The sequence below is a fragment of the Trichoplax adhaerens genome, genomic scaffold, assembly GCF_000150275.1.
Source record: "Trichoplax adhaerens TRIADscaffold_7 genomic scaffold, whole genome shotgun sequence".
Lineage (NCBI taxonomy): Eukaryota > Metazoa > Placozoa > Uniplacotomia > Trichoplacea > Trichoplacidae > Trichoplax > Trichoplax adhaerens.
Window position 1 is genome coordinate 2,372,751 of NW_002060949.1, and position 14,889 is coordinate 2,387,639.

Below are 14,889 nucleotides of genomic sequence, written 5' to 3' on the forward strand. Positions count from 1 at the left end.
TGTGTTTTGTAATTACAAAATTTGATAGCCGTTGATGATGGCACGTTAGGTACCTTGTGGTTAAATTTTGCTACTATGTAATATTATCGCGTATCAACCTTGTATTGCATGGTTTCAGAAATGTTTTATTTCATATCACTTCTAATGTTCTTATGCAATGGCGTCTATGATATAAATGAAAATCAGCCTCTACTATATCGTTGTTTTCCATAATTAATTCTATTATTAAAGAAGAGTACGGTAAGTTAATCGTTAATATCAAATAGGAACAGTAACAGGGTGAGCGTGACGTCGTAATGATGACAAAGATGATACGTTGTTAATTCCTGCATTTTTGAGACTATTTTAACAACTTTTATTCTATATAACCATCTGATACGGTATACACGTATGCGAATAAGTCTGAATTTAATTGTTCTAGTGTAAAATTCTATATAAGTGGGATGCTTTAACAATTGTAAACATAAGTAAACTAAGTGTACAATCGAAAAGTCAAGTTTGGTATAAGTCATCTTGTGTGGGTTACTGTTTGTACGATATAGTATAGCATAGCTCATTCTGAAGCCACAGCGAAAAAATATGCTACTCTGGGCTTAATAACTTATATCATCAATCTTACTTCGTTAGCTTACTGAACCTTGCAGAAACTGTATCGACTGATCCGTTTAAAATAAAAATAACTTATAGCATTACGAACGCAAATTAGTTGTTAACTAACGTGGTATATATACTACACTACTGCATTGGTGGACCACTATACCATACTGTTGTGATTGGCAACTTAATTTACCAGGCGATAATATATATATTTACAGAGCTGCAATCAATACAGTATGTGCTATTGCAATACATTTCGGTACCGGTAGTATGTGACATAAAAATATTAAGTGTTATTGCTTTACGACAACAAATAAGATTCACAGTATTGAGACTGGATTTCTTCGTGTCACTGATAATAGTTATAATATAATTCCTAAACTTTCCTGCTAGGCATTAGTTAATTTCATCGTTATGATTACAAGTTTACACCGGCTATTTTTCGTTCTCGGGAATTGCAATTTAATATTATTTATGCCATTGTATCTATTATACATGCGTGGAATCATTGATTAGATATGATTGTACCGTTCAAACGAATAAAATAATCAGGTAAACGGAAAATGCACTCGCATCAACCACTTGAGTATGGTTGAAACGGGAAAAATACAGTTCTACAGTTTATTGCTGCAATAGTAAAATATCCGTATTTTCATGCCTTTGATAGGCAAAGAGAGTACAGCCGACAAATATCATTTCAGGTTCATAACTTACGAAACGTTGGATAGTTATATAAAATCATATACCGAATGATAAATAAAATAAAATTCTTTTACAGGTCACTTGCTATTGAAAACATATAGCAGGCTTATATAATATAATAATATATTACAAAATGAAGCATTAGCTTGTTGGGGATGGTATAATTTCAGCATTGTAGATGCATTGATAGCGACAGTAATACTACAGGGGATTCATACGATCTGCAGATAAATTTAATATATTTTACAAAGATTGTCGTGTATCTGAAGGAAAGCAAAGTAGGCTATTGAGCGCATTAATATAAAATTTTGATATCTATACAATTTTATAAATTTTCTATTTCTATTATCTTCAATGTAGGATACTGCAGACAATTATAATAGATATCGGTCTCTGAAGTGTTAAATATTACTGGCTTGATATAACAAGAATTCGATTTATCAAAAGTTGACAAAAATTAATCAAGATAGCAAAGTTACGTCTTTTACAGCATCTAAGAAATAGATAAGCCATTCCGTATATTACATTCTTTCTAATTCTGCTTAAGCCGTATAGCAATAAAAATTTTTGATACTTGCGTGTACATAGAAATGAATAACTAACTTTTACAATTAAATTAAGTTCGAACAATTACGCATTGCATCTTGGCTTGACAGCAGCTTTGCTAGCTTATGTAATCATGAAAGTTTTTTCATCAATACTATGAGATTATACAGTCGGATCCTTTCTCAGTTGGTGATGAGCTCTCTATTGGATGAATTGTTGATGGTATCGTTTCACCTTTCTGCACGTTTTGCGGGTCAGGCGAAACAATATTTTCATGAGGTTTTTCTACCGATGATAAGGTATCAGTAGATATTTTTTCAACGCTTTCTTCGTGGGACAAGTTACCTTGTGGAGTAACGTTTGGCGATGCAATAGGGGTATCAGAATTGATGTTCCCCAATGCCATTAACTGACAATAAATAACAAACTTCCTGTAACCATAACTATTAAAAAAAGATTTATAGCACATTAATTCTAGTATTCAGTATAAATATTAGATTAAAACGTGCATGTAATGAATAATAAAGGAACAATACACTACCATTCATGATTTGCCCATACTTCCAGATCGCGTAGGCCACATTTTATTCTATCTGTTGTATTAGCAGTCAATATGGAAGGTTGTAATTGTGCACGCTGAATAATTTTATGAATCGCATGACCATCAAAAAGTAATATTGCGAGAAGCAATGCCCATTCTAGACTATCTGTTGCTAACATAAGGTCCAGCATGTATCTAAAACGTTTGATAGTATAACTTTCTATTATTATGGATTAAAGATTTGCTTATTGATAATAAATATGCAAATATAGCTTAAGAAACCTCAATTCCATTGCTCTCTGTGGATGACAGTTCATTATCACTTCTTCATACATATCATCTACGTCCGCAAACGATATCGTAGTATCCTCTACGTCTTCCAACACAGATGCAGCACATGAAGTATCAACGGAAGTAACCAAGCTGTCATTGCTAGAAGGTGCTAGATTGCAGAAAAAGTCATCCTTAATCAACTATAAATATCTTATCAGGTCAACAATTATTACATACCTTTTAAATATTCTGGTGCTAATAAATGACTTGCGGCATTGTTTTCCATTCGTGTTAGGATGCTAGCTTGGTATTGTGAACTGTCGATGTTACTATCCGGTGTAAATTCAGATGTGGCCCGTTGATAGTTAGTGGAAGAGTCTTCCAGAGAAAGCTGACGAAGGTTCAAAGCGTTATCTATACAATACGTTAACAATATTAATTAGATTACTTTATTGCCAATTAAGCAAATAATAATGTTGTTATCAGACGAGTACAATATGAAAAATTGAAAAGAATTGATGTAAAGCGTAAATTTTTTCTTACGTGTCAAATCTTCCAGTAATATCTTTTTAGCTTCCTCAGTCTTTGCAGTATCTGAAGATGATTCAGAATTGTTTCCTTACAACGAAACGTAGCATTTGTTAAAATCTAATTCAAATAACGTACACTCATAAGAATGCCGTACAAGTAACTCATCATGAATGAATTACGTATCTACCTGGAAACGGCCAATCAAATTGTTTATGAATTTTTAACAAGCAAGAGGGAAAATCTTCAATTGCAGTTATGTGCACCCTACATCGGTTACGATTATAAAGTAATCAAGCAAATACACTTTATACTTTGATATTAAAACTAATGAACGTGCAAAATTAATTATGTTACCGTTCTTTTATCAACCATTCGTATAAAGGAAAGTCAAGATAAGCAGAGAATAGTCCCAATTCTCGCAATTGGCACGATTTCAGTAGATTGGTGGCATGATTTTTAAGAACACTATCTACATAAAACTGAAGGCATAACAATTTAATTGGAACATACATTACATGATAGCAGAAATTAGATGGCGTAAATGTACCGTGTTTAACTGAGTTGCAATTTCTTGCGAGTTGACATTTCAAAATTATTATACAAAGATTATGCGTTGACTCTAGATTACCTCTGTCTCTTCTACGGTATAACCTTTCTCGGCGGTACTTTGGCTTAATCTATCTCGTATAGTGCTACCTGATATTACTAAACTATTCTTCTTCGATGAGGGCCAACTTGTAGTTTCGCCACTTCGTGTTGGCGTCACTGGAGGTGTTAATGGACCACTACTACTTATCGAAGTGCGCGGTGGAGTATCGGAACAAGGCCCTATAAACATTAATAAATCGGAAGACGCTCAGAGCTACGCTAAAATATATTGATAAATAATATTTAACAAACCTGCAGCTCGTAGGAAGCGAACGACGTCTTGAGCGAGCTACAAATTTAATTGAAAGACATAACAGCACGAATTAGAGACTATAAGTTAAGATTGTAATTTCGTAATATTTCCAAATCAGTACGATGATTTGCGAGAAATGATCATTAAAATTATAAAACAATATGATGAGATAGTATAACTCGTACCTCCCATTTGTGTTTTGCTAACGCCGTATCCAGCAACAACGTTGCGTGCTAATACATATATGATAAAGTAAAAATCATTTTGTATTTTGATCGCTAAAAGCAGCAAGCGATTAAACTTTTATTCATTAATGTACGGAACTACTTACAAGGCGACTGACATCAGAAGGCTCTAAGTTTTGCAATATAATCAAGCAGGACGTTGCAGTTTCTAAATCACCACTTGCTAAGCATTCCTAGAAACAAAAATATTATTAACGGTATTTATTATATCTAACAAAAGCGATCTATATCGGTGCTTATCCTATTAGTTTAATTTCGATAAGACAATGTAAGAAATTAGACTAACCTCAAACATATTTTTAGGATTTCCAACAGCAGCAAATAAATAATCCCATAAATCAAACTCCGTTTTTCTAGCACAGTGGACAACAATATGATAGTACGATGGAAATTCTTGTATGAAAGCTACAATACGCGGGAGAAGTGCATCTACAGAACAAGAGGATACACGATATCCATTAAAATCTTACATGCCATTACTATTGCGAACTTGATTCAAATAGCAACTTCTTATTGTACTTATTATCTGATTATAAGCGAATATTATTGCAAGACAAACCAGGCATAGGCTCAGATGCCGTAGCTTCTTCTTCTAATACCTCGTGCAACATCAGTTCAAGTATGTGAGAAAAATAAGGTAATGACATGCAACAGCGAGCGACCTCATAAGCATGCACATCCAAACTAAGAAATATGAGATTTTAAGTCAAAATAATTAATACTGTTGTTGTCCAGTAGTTCACAGTATATTAAAAGTAAAATATTTACAGCTTAGAAATTGCAAGGTTAACATAGCGTATCATACATTAAGATTTTTACATGTTGGTTACTACAATACAGATTTATTCAATATTCATACTGTTTATAAATACATAGAATCTAAAAATACTATAGTAAATTAATGAACTTACTTTCTTCGAAGGAGTTGTCTCAATATATGATGCAAATATATTTGAGTCTAATAGAAAAGAATATTAAAATTAATCAAAGAAAAATTATGAGTCTGCGAAGCCCTAGAATAACCCACCGTGCGATCAATCGAGTAAAATGGAAAAGTAACATCGGATTTGCCAGGAGATTTTAGATCTATAGTTTCATTAGAGGCGCCCAAGATCACAGCTTCCTCAAAAAGTACAGCTAAGGTAGAATTATAGCTTTAAACTTTATGTCACTATATTAGGTAAGGATGTATTCAAGCGTATTAAATATATGTTATAAGTAGTATTACCTTGGGGATACACATCGAGTTTAAAGGGTAGCATAATGCGCTTAGCAACAAAGTTCGGTTGTTTACCTTCACTGCTTGGATATAATGGAAGCCATACCTATCAAATATTATTGCATACAGATAGCAATAATTGTTTGAAAGAATCATAAATATCTGAACTAGATATCGATGCAATTAATGCAAATGATGTATCACTGATTGTAATTGTAAAAGTAGCGAGTTTATACTAACGGTAATTAAGCAATATATACTGTAATACATAATGACCATTATACTATACTTACTTTCATCCCGTCAGCACCACATCCAAGCCATAGGGCATCGGTTAGATACTTATGGGTAGTCCTAGTCCTAGGAGTAGACCACACCATTTCCACGGTTGATGATAATGCAATTGGGCAGCTAAATGCAGCCTGTATAATTTTACAATCGAATATCGTCACCAAAGTGAATGCACTAGTAATCGCATCTTCGAATCATCATAAAGATTGTGAAGACACTTTGATATTCTTAAACAAATAGCAATGCCATTTTATTGTAGATTTACAGTTCATTTACCTGTGTAGCTTTCTTTGATCTGTCGCGTGGTAATAAAATTAGGCGACCAGCAATATTTAGGAGTAGTGATTCTGGTTCTTTTTCGTCTACGAGAAAGTATAAACTAAGGTATAAGGCTCTTTATCGTAATAATAAACTTTACTATCAATAGCTAGTGTTACTAGTGATACGACAATGCATAGATAATAACAGTTGTACCATTACCAGATTCAGCATTAATGCACGTTAGAGTGACTGAAATCAGTGCGTTCCCATGTGGCACATAACTCTCTAAGGAAATATCTTGAAGCCGATGTAGCACGGCTACAGGATGATCTAAAAATATCCATCAATTAGTCAAAATTTTATGAAGATTTCATTTTAATAGTACGCTGAAATTTTCTAATTCAGTACACATAAATTTCCATCTGCAAAGTTCCAGGGTACATTGTAATACAATAAACATGTTAAGGCAAAGACATACGTTGCTTCTTTTCTTTTTTTTCAATCTTGTATAAACGAAGTTTGCAGTTGCTACCATATACCATGATGAAATCACGATATACATTTAGAAGGATAGCTGAGCTAGAAAGTTTCTCCGAAGTCATAAATGCATTATCCAAGTTGAGACCTCGTGGATAGATTCTTAACTGCGTATGTAAATTAAAACAAAATATTAAAAATGGGTTATGAAAATATTAGCAATTGTAAAATATTCTTTAAAATATACCTCTTCCTGGGCTTGTTGGATATTATAACAGGCAACCATTAGCATATCTTTCCACCATGCCAAGCCACCGGTAACAGAAAAATTTTGCTCCTAATACAAGAGATAACTTAGCTTTACTATGTCATAATTTCAGTTTCTTAGAGGCTATTACATAACTCAACTTCTACTCAAGAAAGTTACCATACCTGGGCAATATTACCAAATAATTTCCATTTTTGAGTTGCTATAGAATAATGAGCGATACCCATAACAGCAGCTACAGCTAAATAACGTCCTGTTTTATCAATCGCAGAATACTGAAATATAAAAAACTTTTTTCAGTTCTATGGCATAACTAGGTTTTATAACGATACAAAGCTTTTTCATACGTCTTCTACAATTTCAGATAGTTCAACTTTATAACACGAACACAAATGATACTCTTACCCGTATCGGCCAATTTTCTCCAACCATATAACTAGAAGGAACCTGAAGCGATTAAATAACTGGGTCATTATATTGTATCGATTGATTCAGCTCATAAATGCATGTTAGTATGCTATTACATGAATGACAAACTCAAAATATACAGGGAAATTTACCTGAATTACACACCACTGTTTACTTCCCAATAAGATATTTATATCTGCTTGGGATTGATTTGGTTGATTCCCTTTATTAAATGATCTCTCATCAAGTGATGAATTATATGAATTTATATCATTAACAGATCTTAGATAGCCAGAGGTAGAGTTGCTATCTAGAATATGTAAATATAATCTATCTTCCGCTTGTAGTAGCACGTGACAAATGTTTCCCTATGAAGCAATATCGGATAGATGATATTACATGATAAAGTAATGAAAAAGTATTGTAGTAAAAATATTAGTTTAATTGTGACTCTACGTCACTCGTACATATGCAATTATTTACAATTACCGCGTTGGGATTGACGCTACTTGCACTTTTAACAAATTGCATTTGGTAGATACATTCTGGAATGCACCGAAACATTTATCAGTTTAAATAAAAGCTAAAAATCGAAGAAAAAATTACGTCATACCTGGAGAAGAATCAAATGTTTCACTTTTATCCACAACAAACCATAGGTGATAACCTTCAACGTCCCAGTCCTAGAGCACCAATATGCATTATATCATAAGTAAAAAGTGTAGTCGATGAATAAGTTGTAAATTGTATTAAGACTTACCAAATCTCTTATTTGTAAAGTTTGATTGCCCAAACCATCAATTAAAGGTCTGATAAAGAATGATCCGTTACTGAAAATGAAGTGATCACTACTTGCTACTTTAATAATGACAGTAATTATGTTACCTATAGTCCATTCTTAAAGTGCATAATATTAAAGAACCGAATACTGTCCAAATGGCAAGTCCACATTTTTCCCAAGACATTGCTAATACACAGCCATCAGGTGACCATCTGATGCATCTAACAGCTCCAGCAACACTCGAGACATCTATATAAGTAAATAGCGCTTTTAGCTTAACCAATTTTATATGAAATAAATTCACAAAGTTCAGTTTATAAGACGTAGTTTTCGTTAGCTATAGATTACCTATAGGGTCTTTATGTACAAATTTTAGTTTATGCGATAAGTTCAAAGCGCCGGTGACCTCATCTAGGTTATAGGCTGCGGCTTGTCCGCTATAAGAGTATGCATTTTAAGAGAATTTTTACGTATTCAGTAAAGTTTTGGACTGAACTTCTATCATGACAGTATGTTAATATTTTGATTAAGCTGCAATACACACTTGGAAAGGCCAAAAACTATAAAACGATATTTATTGTTGATTGCAATACATGTAGCGGTTGAAGTATTCTTCGCCCAGACAGCATATAAACTCTACAAGTTAGAAAATGAATAATATGCCATAAAGCGAATCTTTAAATTCAATTCCGAATTTAGCCAAACTACGATAGTTTGTCTTTGTACACAAATAGCAAAAGGTACGTATAGCTACTTAGCTTACATTTGGAGATACAGTGGGAGCACTGCATAATACGAAAGCGCCCCTACCGTCTTCAAGAATAATTGCATACCCATGAAGTGATCGGCTATATTCAATGGCAATAATGTATGAATCATCCGGGCTTAAGAATGACGCTAGAAAGACAAAGATCAATCTTAAAAGAGGTTATGCTGTACGCGTACATTGAAGAATAGAATTATGCTAAAGAATGAATTTATATTTTATCGTTTTAAAAAAGACCTTTTGCATTTGATTGATCTGCCGAAAATGGTATGTTATTAATTTGAACAGTTAATTGAGCATATAGCAATCCATCCCACTTATAATGAAAAATATTGCCACCTCTCGTTGTTACAATTATTTCCTCTTGACGACATATGATGCTATCCAATTGGTTATACAGTTAAATAACGAAGGAAAAATATACAACGGTTACAATGCATATACTACATTTTACCTATAAAATAATAAAAGTACTATAACTGATGACAAGACTACGATATAAACTATATATAATTCGAACTGTTAAAGTCGCCTAAGTACAAACTCTGTTGTTCCATCTTTGATTGGTACACCACACTTGAAATTAAGCGTCCATGAAGGAACAACGCCAAGGTCTTCGCTAACTACTTCTGAACGTATAACTCTAAAAGTAATATCCACCATTTCAAGTATATTAATCAATACTGCATTGTTGTATCTAATACACTTGTAAAGCAAAGGCAAATAGGACGCAAATACTGTAGAACTGAATACCTTTTCGATTTGATGCGATAAAGTTCGTGATCTTTCTGATTTAAAGAATCTTTACAAACGTTTAATATGACTATAAAGCCTTTATTAGTCTACAAGAGAATCAAAATAAGTATAATTATTTTTTAGCATCGTATTAAATAAGAGTTACACCTATTTGACAGTGCAATTATTTGTGACAACTAAATAAGGGATGATTCACGCATAATAAACATTATCTGTAAGAGTATTACTTAGAGTACATTTCCATTGCTTAGCTATCTGCAACGACGTTATATACTGTACAGTAGTTGAAATTATACGTACTATTCACAGGACCAAGGTGGCGTAATTATCACAAAATTATCATTATTACCATCATTATGCTTACATCGTGTAGCATTTTAATTGTATAGTTCATACTCGTCATGTTTACATCGTGGTATCACAGGCATTATAAAAATAAGTACGGTAATATTACTTGTTGATTGACCATCTGATAAAGAAGCAACTTGGTTATGCTGTAATTATGCCTGCTTTTCAACGTCGGAATTGCATTTGCAAGTGTAATACTACAGCTACAATATGTGCACAACGTAGATCGTAGTTTGCTATAATCTTAACTGCAAAAATAATTTTTTATGTTAGAGCACGATGATGGCTAAATGATAGGTAATAGTATTATTACATTTCTATTAAGTTGCAATCTACCAGCATACCTTATCTATTAATACCGTAATGATATCAATTAAAAAGTTTGATTCGACTGAATTAATCAATAGATGCTAGCAATGGTACTACAAAAATAAGATGTACTGTACACTAAAGAAGATCCTTATAATTGAGTGATATCTGCCTTGCTAACTTACCCTAATTGCGAGAGCCGAAGCGTCAGATTTCCAATGGAGATCAACAAAATATCCCATTTGTTTTAAAGCACGTTCCGGCCAAACATATACGGCTATTAAAGCTCTGGGCTGAAATTAAAGTTTACATAAATAGGATCAAATATCAAATAGAGAATTTTGTAAAGTGACCCTGCTACTATACATTGGATTTGCTGCTACATTATCTTTTCGTAGACATCAGATGTCTCTTTTAAACAGCTACAAGTTATTTTAAGATTACTTGGCATGAGTCATTTGATAGGCTGTAACTTAATTGTAATTAATTTTTAAAAAAACTAGTAGAAGAAGTTATTGGAAACAAGCGCATAGGTAGGGCCAAGAATACCATTTATTGGTGAATAATACTGTCTTGTAGTCAGTATTGGGCAGTGATCACACTTTTGCAATGCTTTATTCTTATCAATTAGCACGAGCTTTGTCCACAATGGCAGGAGTGAATTTAATTAATTCAATATGTGTATATTCAGATATAATGTATGTTGGCTATGGCCTAATTCAATCACGCGCTAATGCATATACAACGTAGCAAGAATTTGTATACCCAGTTGATCAAGCTCAACCATGGTTAAATCATATTAAGGCAGCGAATTTTAATTTAGTGAAAAAGTCTTTCTTAGATAAAAATGGCGAATTAAATTGAATTGAATGTATCCTGTAAAGTAATCATGTTGAACAAGCTAGTGATAAAGTGTTGCTGTTTTAATGTTAAAGAGCTACTCCTGCCATTCGCGAGTAGTGAAAATTAACAAGAAAAGAGAATAATGAGTAGATCAATACGTTTGCTAATGTACAAGTAAAATTGATCCAAACAGACACAACAATAAGCTAACTAGAATGAATTACTGCTGGCATCCATTAACCTAGTTGCATGCGTATATAATTATCAATGAGCCTAATGGAATAAATGATTAGTCAATGATCTGTCCCAATTGGATGGATGTGAAATTGCGTAAGATGTAAACCAGCTGAACTGCATACACTATTTCCTAGCAGTAACTATTTGGGTCTTGATGTTAAAGGGCGACTGGACAGATCACTTAATGGAATAAATGATTAGTCAATGATCTGTCCCAATTGGATGGATGTGAAATTGCGTAAGATGTAAACCAGCTGAACTGCACACACTATTTCCTAGCAGTGAGTACAGTAATTGGGTCTTGATGTTCGGATGATTCGAGAGATAACTGGAAGGGAGAGCAAATCCCTTGATGGTTTTATTATTGATTGGCAGCTTAACGGGGTACAACGGATAAAAAAGCCTTAGGATGATCAACCATGGAAGAATGAGCATGGGGATGAGAAATGAAAGTCATCTTTGACTATAAGCCATTCTTGTTATGATCATCGTAAGTGATAGGATATATCACCATGACAGTGTGTTTGCGTTCTCGAGTAGGTAGTTTGAAATTGGATTAGGTAGCTTGTACTCTATTGTTGTCGTCGAATGTTAGGGTTATCAGTAGATAGTGTAGAATCCAGTAGAATGCTTGTCATGATGATTGAGATAGCAATGATGATGATCATCATTGCATGGACAGGATTCAATGAATTCTCTATACTGTACACTTGGGTTTATGTTACAGGGATTGCTTAATGAAAGGAGCAGAACTACTCCTAAGGCAATGGTTATGAACGTTAATAACTTCTTACGGTACAGTGATGTTATCACTTTTATCCTAATTTGCCATTGCAAGCTGTACTTACTCTACTCAATCTCTTACCATGACTGGTAGACTAGCAATAAGATATTTTATTTTATGGTGATTCTGTTTCTTCAGTCGCTAACTTCAAATTTGACATTGAAATAGTTGTTATGAATTATCCATGTGAGTAGGCAGTCGTCTTGCTATGACATTTTTATCGTAATTTACCATTGCAAGCTCTATTCTTTCTACTCTATCCCTTAAAATGACTGATAGACTAGCAATAAGATATCTTAGTCAATGATAAGTCTGTTTTTTTTAGCACCTAGCTTCAAATTTAAAATTGAAATGGTTGTTATTGTCCATGTGAGTAGGCATTCATCTTGAATAGTCATAACAACCATATGGGAAAATATCATCCTTCAACCGACTGCTATCCAACGTGCATTTGTTCTATAGCTTTTTACTCATCAATAACATTTGTATCAAAGTAGAAGATAGACTACTAGAGTGAACTATAATGTATGGAACTAGAAATAGATGGAAATACATGCTTTTTTCCTTCTTTCAAAGAGAGAAAAGTAAAATGGCAAAAACTTACTCGATGATTCCATAAGCAGACCGTTGTAGCTGAAACTGTGGCAATAACACGACGTTCTCGACTGGAACGCACTGCCAATATTGGACCAATATTCTTGATGCTGCTAGTCTTGCTAGCGCTAAATTTTTTCGGCCAACCGACTGCGTAATACATGAACGATTCCTGGACTACTAATAGAGCAATAACTTTGTAAAATAACGCAGCGGTGGCTATTTACTTGAAGCAAGAGAGAGAGGAAAAAATGGAGAAAGTAGAGCCTACTGTGATGGTTTTCCGGCATCAATGCTTTGATTACCAATAGTGCTAAACTTACCACCGGATCCGATCGAGACCTGGCTTTGCCTTGGCTCCAACACCCTACAGTATTGTATGGCATGGGAGTGTAGTTGCAGTAGTGGGCCTGGATGGGCCCAGATTGCAGTACAGTCGATTCAAGTACTGTACACTGTACACTGTGTACAGTACAGTCAATGTGGGCCCATGACATTATTTTTGCTAGCCGTCGATCTTGACGGTGCTCTACCGCATACTATAGCACAGTATCCAGTGTAACGATCTACTGTATCGTATTACTGTTGAAGCTTGATGGGAACATTTGACACTTGGATGGCCTAATGCATACAGTACGTTAATTTAGTCTACAATCGCTCGCAAAAATAATGTCGCCTTACAGGTCCACAGTGTAACACCAACCAGACCATTTGTACCATTTGTGTAGTCAAACTTGAGCTTCAAACTTGAGCTTCAAACTTGAGCTTCAAACTTGAGCTTCAGACTTGAGCTTCAGACTTGAGCTTCAGACTTGAGCTTCAGACTCAGCTTCAGACAGAAGCTTCAGACTTGAGCTTCAGCCTCAGCTTCAGACAGAAGCTTCAGACTCACAGGTCCACAGTGTAACACCAACTAGACCATTTGTATAGTCAAGCTTGAGCTTCAGACTTGAGCTTCAGACAGAAACTTCAGACTTCAGCTTCAGACTTCAGCTTCAGACTCAGCTTCAGATAGAAGCTTCAGACTTGAGCTTCAGACAGATACTCCTTGTCCAGTCCACTACAGTACACTGAGTACAGTACTGTATAGTGGATTGCAGTTACAGTAAAAGTACTGTACGAACATTGCACAGTACAGTACAAGTCATTCATGCCAACACCAACTTCGACATTTTGTAACGGTACTGTACACTGTAGCGTATAGTCATTAGTCAAGCAGTAGCCTCAGACAGATGCTGTACTGTACTCGGTTTCGTCGACTGGACTCCTGCTATGGACTACCAGCCAGAGTGCAACCGGTACTGGACTCCAATTTTCATACTAAAACCACTTAGAACGATACTCCATACGCCATGACGGCAATCGCTCTCTCCGATCGCACATGTACAGTTGTAGTCTTCTACTCGCATACTTGGCATGACTGGACAGCTGACGTCCTCTATACAGACTGAAGACAGCCCGAGAGAGCGTCAACCACGGTAGAGTGAGTGACTCTAGCAGTCGTCAAGCCTGGCGACATTCATTCGTGCAAGCTTGACCCTTCCTTGCACTTCACCAGTGGCCTTTGCTTTCTTTCATCAAATCATTCAGCTTGTTACAGCAGATTGACTATCAGGTAGTCTGCAAGCGATTGGATCATGGGGTCACACTTGAAACTTCACAGCCCTGCTGGTACACAACCAATCATCATGGATTGGCCATTAGTCATGACGGTGAGTACGACAACATCGCTGCCGTGGAATCATTTCAACACCATTCTGCAAGCTAATTTTGCTTACCCATTTGTATTATCAATCAACATTGTCTATATCAGATTGCTTGTAGATAGCAATAGTCATCATCGACTAATTTATTTTACTACAGTCGATTGACACAGTAAGCCTTGCATGATGTCGTACATTGTACACATTGGCAGGGCATGACTGCAATACAAAACTCCTTTTCAATCTCTCCTAGACGATTGTTTATTGCTAAATTCCATGAACACTTTCTATTCGATCACTCCTCTTACTTTACACGCTTATTGGACACTTATATAGCTTACAAATGATTGTACTCAAAAGAATCTCATCCACTTGGCTCATTCATCTAGGCTACCAACAGCATCATCGCTCGTCCAAGAATTACAGTAGATATTTGTAGTTCATGTCCATTCTTTTCCATTCCAATCACTACTGTATATAACATACCAGATCAATTTACCATCGTTTT

The 14,889-nt window shown here is 34.8% G+C and overlaps 1 protein-coding gene across 1 annotated transcript; it reads right to left on the reverse strand.

The window, feature by feature from the left end:
* Window positions 1-1,999: 1,999 nt before the first annotated feature.
* Window positions 2,000-14,479, reverse strand: TRIADDRAFT_58051 (uncharacterized protein; the record flags this gene model as incomplete). The annotated part of the gene is made up of 36 exons (XM_002114308.1): window positions 2,000-2,288; window positions 2,669-2,828; window positions 2,897-3,073; window positions 3,203-3,277; window positions 3,378-3,454; window positions 3,545-3,669; window positions 3,819-4,018; window positions 4,091-4,127; window positions 4,277-4,324; window positions 4,423-4,509; window positions 4,623-4,765; window positions 4,896-5,020; window positions 5,248-5,294; window positions 5,364-5,473; window positions 5,565-5,661; window positions 5,849-5,977; window positions 6,123-6,208; window positions 6,327-6,437; window positions 6,586-6,751; window positions 6,832-6,921; window positions 7,017-7,127; window positions 7,258-7,299; window positions 7,413-7,628; window positions 7,750-7,805; window positions 7,874-7,943; window positions 8,021-8,069; window positions 8,146-8,290; window positions 8,390-8,478; window positions 8,586-8,677; window positions 8,805-8,938; window positions 9,045-9,187; window positions 9,561-9,649; window positions 10,406-10,513; window positions 12,689-12,897; window positions 13,002-13,045; window positions 14,457-14,479. The coding sequence occupies 36 exons, from the start codon at window positions 14,477-14,479 to the stop codon at window positions 2,000-2,002; spliced, it is 3,999 nt and encodes a 1,332-aa protein (XP_002114344.1).
* Between the last annotated feature and the right edge of the window lie 410 nt (window positions 14,480-14,889).